General features: G+C 39.5%; 1 protein-coding gene across 1 annotated transcript; it reads left to right on the top strand.

Moving 5' to 3' along the window:
* The first annotated feature begins 269 nt into the window (after window positions 1-269).
* klhl34 (kelch-like family member 34) lies at window positions 270-3,640 on the top strand. The gene has a single exon (XM_026180128.1). The coding sequence runs from the start codon at window positions 426-428 to the stop codon at window positions 2,208-2,210; it is 1,785 nt and encodes a 594-aa protein (XP_026035913.1). The 5' UTR covers window positions 270-425; the 3' UTR covers window positions 2,211-3,640.
* Window positions 3,641-7,465: the final 3,825 nt, after the last annotated feature.

Below are 7,465 nucleotides of genomic sequence, written 5' to 3'. Positions count from 1 at the left end.
ATGGTTCATGTTAAAGTGCCAAAAAGGGGGCGGGCTGTAGCATTGTCTGTGTTTGCAGGGGGCCATTATTAACCTCCGCATCATGGTGTCACATGCTCGCTGCTGAAGGCAGAGAAGGACAAACACACAGATGGAGAAAGCTTGCCAAAGGAGACACACTCTTTCCTGCGCCTCTCATTTCCTGCTTCTTGCTCTCCGACTAATATCCAATTCTTTTTACACTTTTTTGGTGCCGGCTTGTCAGCAACCTCTTTTTTTGACTTCACTCTTCAGCTTTTCCTGTGCTTGCTGTGTTTAATGTTTCTTCACCGTTGCTTCCTGGCTCCTTCCTGACAAATCTTTTTCCTTTAACTTGCTTTCACTTTTTTCAAAAGTTTCCTTATCTTCCTTCCATCATTTCCACTCTCTTGTCTGCCGTCTTTTGGATGGATAGCTACTCTGTCCTCTACAGTTCTTCCCACAGAACCGGACTTCTCTCTGGCTTCCAGCGCCTTCGCTCACAGAGGAAGATGTGTGATGTTGTCTTACAGGCTGGCGGCATATCTTTTCCCTGTCATCGCGCCCTTCTAGCCAGCTCCAGTGACTATTTTTGGGCCCTGTTTGGAGAGACTACTGCAGAGAGATTAGCAGGCTCCATTAGCCTCCCTGCGCTAACACCAGAGGGCTTAGATGCCATTCTGGACTTCCTGTATTCAGGTTGGCTCAGCATCTCACCCTCCACACTTCCTGTTGTCCTGGAAACAGGCAGGTACTTGCAGGTGGAAACAGCTGTGGCGATATGCGAGCGTTACATGACTGATGGTTTAAATGCCAAGAACTGCTGTGACTATGCTAACCTGGCTGAGCGCCACGCCCTCTCAAATGCACTTGAGGCTGCCAATCAAACCATTGCCATGGAGATGGGAAGCTTGATACAAGAAAGCAGGGACGAGCTCCTGACGTTGAATATCGAATCACTGTTGGCGGTTCTGGATGCTGATGAGATACCTAGTGTTAAGGAGGTGGAGCTCATAAAGCTGGTTCTGGATTGGCTGGATGATAACGGGCCCCTCCCACTCCTGAAATCAAATCTTTTGTTGAGTCGTTTGCGCTTTGGATTGGTCCCCCCGTCTGACCTCACAAATATCAGCCATGCCCACAGAGCCATGGCCACACCTTTAATAAGGAGCCAGCTGACACGAGCATCCGAGTACCACAGGCTCGGTTCAACTCAGCCCATCAGGCAGAGCCGGCAGACAACGCTTAGAGCATCACCCAATTGCGTGCTTCTTGTGGGTGGCGGGTCCAGCACTGATTGGCCAGAAAAGCAGGTGATGGCGTTCGATCCAAAGAGAAAGAGGTTTTCATCTTTGACTTGTGTTCTTCCGCTGAGACTGAGAAATCCCTGCGTGTGCTCAGTGGGAGGTTTCCTCTTTGTGATTGGAGGAGATGAAGTGAAAGAGGGAGATGAAGATGAGAAAAGGCTTGTTACTGTAGCAACATCCAATCAGGTGTGGCGGTACGATCCTCGCTTTAGTTGCTGGGAGCAGGTGGAGTCCATGCTGGACAGGAGGGCACAGTTCACTTGCTGCGTGGTAGAGGATGTTATTTATGCTTTGGGCGGACGACACACACGACCAGACACCAACACACATGCCTCTGTAGCTTCTGTGGAGTTTTATGATATAGCCACAGGTGCATGGAGGAAAGGGCCACCAATGCCTCAGACACTTTACGGCCACGCCTCTGCTGTGCTTGACAACAGCATCTATGTGTCAGGTGGTGTTCCGGGTAACTATAGTTACACTCAGGATGAAAGCAGGGAGAGCAGCAGAGAGGTCTTCTTCTGGGATCTTAAAGGCAGAGTCTGGGAAAAGAGGGCATCCATGTCCATCGCCAGGTTCAGTCATCGCTTGGCAACTGCTCATGGCTACATCTATGCACTGCTGGGGATGTACGAACCCTTCTGTGATATTGAACGATACCATCCACAGTCAGATCACTGGATGCGACTCAAGCCGCTTCTCACTGGCTCCTTCAACTACGGCATGGTATCCATGTCATCTGGGAATCTTCTGGTTTTCGGAGGGAGAAGGTGGAGTAACGGGCAGGAGGTGGTTGTGAAGAGTGTGCTGGAGTATGATACAAAGAACGATTGCTGGAGAGAGATCTGCCAGCTTCCCAGACCTCTCACTGGGACTGAGTGTACGCTGCTGCCTCTGCCAGACTAAAGAGCACAAAAAGTGAGAAATGTATTTTACAAGTGCTGAGAGCCAGTTCCTAAAGTGAGAATTTCACTTTGAGTGGGTGTAATATGGTATCAAAATGCTGAGCAGATGCTTTAAAATCAACCACAATGTAGTACATTTTACCCCCATTTTCCCCAGGCTGTTCAAACTCTAGGTTTTGGGTACTAAAACACAGAAATAAGGATATTGCTCATAGTTGAGCAATAGTCTTTGGGGCCTGTGCGGGAAACTAGGTTGGGGGACATGAAATGTTTACTACCACGCAGCCCTTAACAACTTCCTCAGTTGTAATACTTTTATTTTTTAATATTATTTCTGGTCTTTCTGGTCTAGGGAAAAATATCAAACAACTAGTTTTCTCCTACTAACAGCTAGCCTAAGGCGTGTTGTCTACACTTATTTGCATTTGACACATGAAGGTGTACAGCAACAAAGCAGTTTGGTTAGCTTAGCATAAGGCACACAGCCAAACACAGTATATCATTTTTAACACTTTTATGTCTACATTGATTAAAGATGTAGCCTAAGGTTTCATTTAATTCATTTTAAGCTAGCTGTTTTTTCTGTTTCCAGTATTTATGTTAGGCTAGGCTAGGCTAACCTTCTTCAAGATAATCCAAATATTTCTGATCTAGAGTTATATAAAAATCCCAAACAAAGCTCATATCTTTTTCCTTAATAGAAACCCTAAAGGTTTTAAATATTTTGTGTAATAGGTGGATAAAGGCTTTTCTCTGGTTTCATTCTTTAAGAAACCTAGCAACTACTATTTTGTAAGAATTATTTGTAATGTCTGAACGGATACACTCACCAAAGACTTTTTTAGAAACACCTTTCTAATACTGGGTTTGGATTCCTTTTGCCTTCATAACGTTATTCTTCATGCATAGATTCAACAAGGTGTTGGAAACATTCCTCAGAGATTTTGGTCTATATTGACATGATAGCGTCATACAGTTGCTGCATATCTGTTGGGTTCAGGTCCATGATGCTATAATTGACTGATTAGGTATTGCAATAACATAACATTTGAACACTTGAAAAAGTCGCAAGTGAGCGTATAATCTTCATAAACCCCTATTTTTTTATGACAAACAAAAGGCTAATGCTGGTTAGCCATAGCAATGCTAGCTGATGTCCCTATCCCAGCTTTTATGATAAATTATTGTTTACTGCTGCTTAGTTCAACACTTGTAGATTTTCCAGAAAGATATATGAGAAGACCAATAAATATCTGTGTGCGTGTGCGCCCGCACCCACACGTGCATGCATTTGTGTTTGTGTTAAATATGAAGCTAGTGCCAGTAAAACTAAGCTTATATTAGTTTAACAGAAACTTTAACATAACCTTTAAAAACAAATCTGATATTTAGAGGGGGTTTTTTATTAACCAAAGTGACTGTTTTTTTATTTTATTTACAAATTTATTTTAATTTAATTTATTTATTTATTAGGTTCGGTTCTAATCCTGCTGTCACGTATTTATTTAACATTAAACATTGCACCATAGATTAGAAAACTGATCAGTTACATGTGTAAGCTATTTATGACCAGCAGTATCAAGGGACAGAGTTGGCGGGGAGCACACTGAGTAACCTCTAATGTTTAAGTGTATGAAGTGTAAAGTTTCAGAGCTCTAATATGTGTCTGTCAGTTTAGAAACAAACAGCAACACCGAGAGCAAACTGAGCAGTAACACCAATATATTACTGGCCACTTGTGGGGATCAAATCATATAATTAACTATTTCTGTAGCGTTAGACTCACTAATCTTATTTACAGCAGGAGCAATGTTGTGTTTTACTGTATATAATCTATGTTCTTTATAGATCCTTATCATATTGTCTCTGATTGGAATAGCTGGTCAATTTTGTGCAGTCAAATATCAAATGGCCCTTTTATGTGAGCTAACACTAAGAAACCTTGGCTCTGTTGAACTTGGCTATGTTAAACTTCTCAAACCAGAGCTCTTTTTGCCTTCTACAGTGGCTCTCTGAGTGAATGAATATGAATATGAATATGAAAATTGTGTTTAAAAGTTAAAAGCAGTTAATCTTAGTTAAGTTTTAATCTTCTGTTAACTAAAAAGTACATCGCACCCAACATCTATCACCTGGCTTATCATTTTACTTTAACTCAACCTCAATAGCAATGCCTAGCATGGGGATATATATATATATATATATATATATATATATATATATATATATATATATATATATATATATATATATATATATATTATTGGATTCCAAAGCCAAAAGCCAGAGTGGAAAACAGAGAATTTAAAATACAGAATTAAAAATTAAAATGTAACAGTTTGTGGATAGATTTCTTTGCTTTATTCCCCAGTGCTGCTGGCTTACCAATAGCCTTGATCTGTAAACTTTAAGTTAATATTATTTTTACAATTTGTAAAATGATTTAGCTGTAAAATTTGATTAATTTGAATGAACACAGGTTGAATAATGAAACTCACATGTTCTCCAGGTGGCATGGTTTTACAGCATAAATAAAAAAAACTCTCTCAAAGAGGATGTTTAAGTTCAATTCAATCAATTTTTTTTATACAGCGCCAAATCACAACAACAGTCGCCTCAAGGTGCTTTATATTGTAAGGGAGACCCTACAATAATACATACGGAGAAACCCAACAATCATATGGCTCCCTATGAGCAAGCACTTTGGCGACAGTGGGAAGGAAAAACTCCCTTTTAACAGAAAGAAACCTCTGGCAGAACCAGACTCAGGGAGGGGCGGCCATCTGCCATGACTGGTTGGGGTGGGGTTTTACTTCCAAACTACTACAAAGTACAGCTAAGTTCATAATTCTTTTTAATGACCACTAGGGATCAACTTTTGTAGTTGTGAAAAAGTTTTCTGTCCTAAAGATTTCATACGAAGCCAGGCATTGACCTGGCTTCTTATACCTGTTTATGTACTCAGTCACCTACTGCATAACTCATTGGGTCCATTTTGTAACAATCAAAAAGAAGAATAAATCAGGGTATGCTCATTGGCTAATGACTTGTGAAATTGTTAGCGAACGAGCCAACATGGCTCGAGGCTTCAAAATGGGATTTCACTAAGCAGTGGAAAATGGGAAAGTGGCTACATCTATGTTTTATGCTGTTTATGTTCTTTGCTATGACCCAACCTCCTTGCTCTAGAGATATTCATAAAATTATTCTAACTAACTCAGTATGAAGAAAAGATTAGCATTTTCAACTAAACATCTCACATATAAACTATACAGGCTGAGCACTGTGGCATTTTCCTTGCAGCTCTTTTGAGCATATGCCAGATTGATTCAGATTACTTTTAGTTCACTGAAAGTTAATTACAGTATGTAAGTATGTAAAAGGGAAGGGTCACCAAATATTCCAAAGAGTGTCACTCCAATGTAATTGTGTGTTAAGAAAAACAAGGGCTAAGCTGTGTGATAAATGGGATTTTTGGGAATAAGCAGAGGAGGTAAACAGATTCAGTGTGAAGAAGGTAACACTCAAACAGATGAGTTTTCAGGATGAGGCCAAGCTGCGGGATGAAATAGAGAAGTAAAAAAGAAAAAAAAAACCAGCCGATAAGGTGATGAAGGTGAGGGTGACAGTGCTGAAATAACAACAACAGCAAAACTAAGGAGAATATCTTGCAGAATTTGCAGATAGAAATTGTAAAGTGTGCAGCATTGCAGCTTACCTATGAATAATTGAAGTTTTCTATTTGATAGATATAGAAAGAGCAGCAAAACAAGGATGTTGTGTGAGACTCTTTTTTTGTTTTCTTGTTCCACTTCATCTGCACTGACAGTCAAATAGACAAAGAAGGATGAAGCTGCAGAGTAGAAAAGCATTAGAGAGAAGCATCTGCGTTTCTGGGTAATAGCTTGGTAACTGCTGGAGATCATTACTGATGCACTTTTGCGCTTGTATCTGTTTCCATTTAAGTCTGAATGCACACTGTGCTATCTACAAAAATATTACGGTACTTATTTAGAACACCATCTGAGTTAAATGAATGTCTGAAAAAAAGAATAAAAGTGGAAATATGAAATGTTAATTTCAAGCTACCATGCTCTAATGTGTGATTATGACAATATTACATCAGGAAAGTTCTCACTGTCACAGCTGAGACTCAGCTTTTTTTTTTCCTTTAATGCTTTTTTGTCACCAAAAAAGGGTAAATTTAGTTGGACAGCCACTCCTGGTGGCTCCAGACCAGCAAGCTGCCAGAACATCAGCTTTTATTGAACTTTTTACAGTTGCTGACGATTAATTAATTAGATCTGATCAGCAGCACCTGGTTGTTATTTATCTTCTTAAGAGTAATCAAGTTAATGCAGCCTAACAGTGCACCACATACTGTGTAGCTAAGCTAAATATAAGCAATTTTAGCCACATTTATTTGGTAGGTACTTTAGATAAATCGATTAGATAAATTAGATACATAGATTAGATAAATCTATGAATCTATGAATTTAAATCAGAGATTTAAATTCCTAAATGACATAAAGAAACCAAGTACCAATTTGTACTTTACTGAAGTATTTTTATTTTCCCAACATGTCAGAGGGAAATGTATTTTTTCCACTAGGTCCACAGCTTCTATTTGTAGTAGCTACCATTTAATTTATAGAAAGATTTTTTTTGTTGAGATTTAGACATAAGTCTCTTGCATCAGGAAGGCATTCAGCATAAACGTGTGCCAAATCAAAACATGTAGATCTATCCACTGTGGCAACCCATTGTGAATAAAGAGGATGGGCTGTGGGGACTCCAGCCTTCATATGACCTTGAATCGGATAAGAGTCTAAGAAAATAGATGTTGTGTGATTTTTTTCATCCAATAAAAAAAACCTTTGGAAAGAACAAAAAAGTTGATTCCAACAATTCTGAAATGTAAATCTTGTCCTGACATTGTAAAAAGCAATCTTTAGATCTCTGACAGTTTTTCACAGGAAAATGTCCAAAAAGCTCCTTCTTTCTTTTCCTGTCAGTCATTTCAGATTCTCAGATTTATTCGGATGAGGACCAGTAAACTTAGCTTCTTAAATTAAAATAAAACAAGCTAACATATGCTGTTTGCAAATTGATCAGTCACATATGCTGCTCAAAGAAGTTAAGGTACCACACGATTATCACAGTATAACACAAAGTGAGTCAGGTACTCTTCAGGGAACTCAATCTGTCCATTTAGGAAGCATACATTTTTGGAGCAAATGAAAGTGACAGAGAGGC

Source organism: Astatotilapia calliptera, chromosome 9 (genome assembly GCF_900246225.1).
Source record: "Astatotilapia calliptera chromosome 9, fAstCal1.2, whole genome shotgun sequence".
In the NCBI taxonomy this organism is placed as follows: domain Eukaryota; kingdom Metazoa; phylum Chordata; class Actinopteri; order Cichliformes; family Cichlidae; genus Astatotilapia; species Astatotilapia calliptera.
This window is presented reverse-complemented; position numbering and strand designations above follow the sequence as displayed.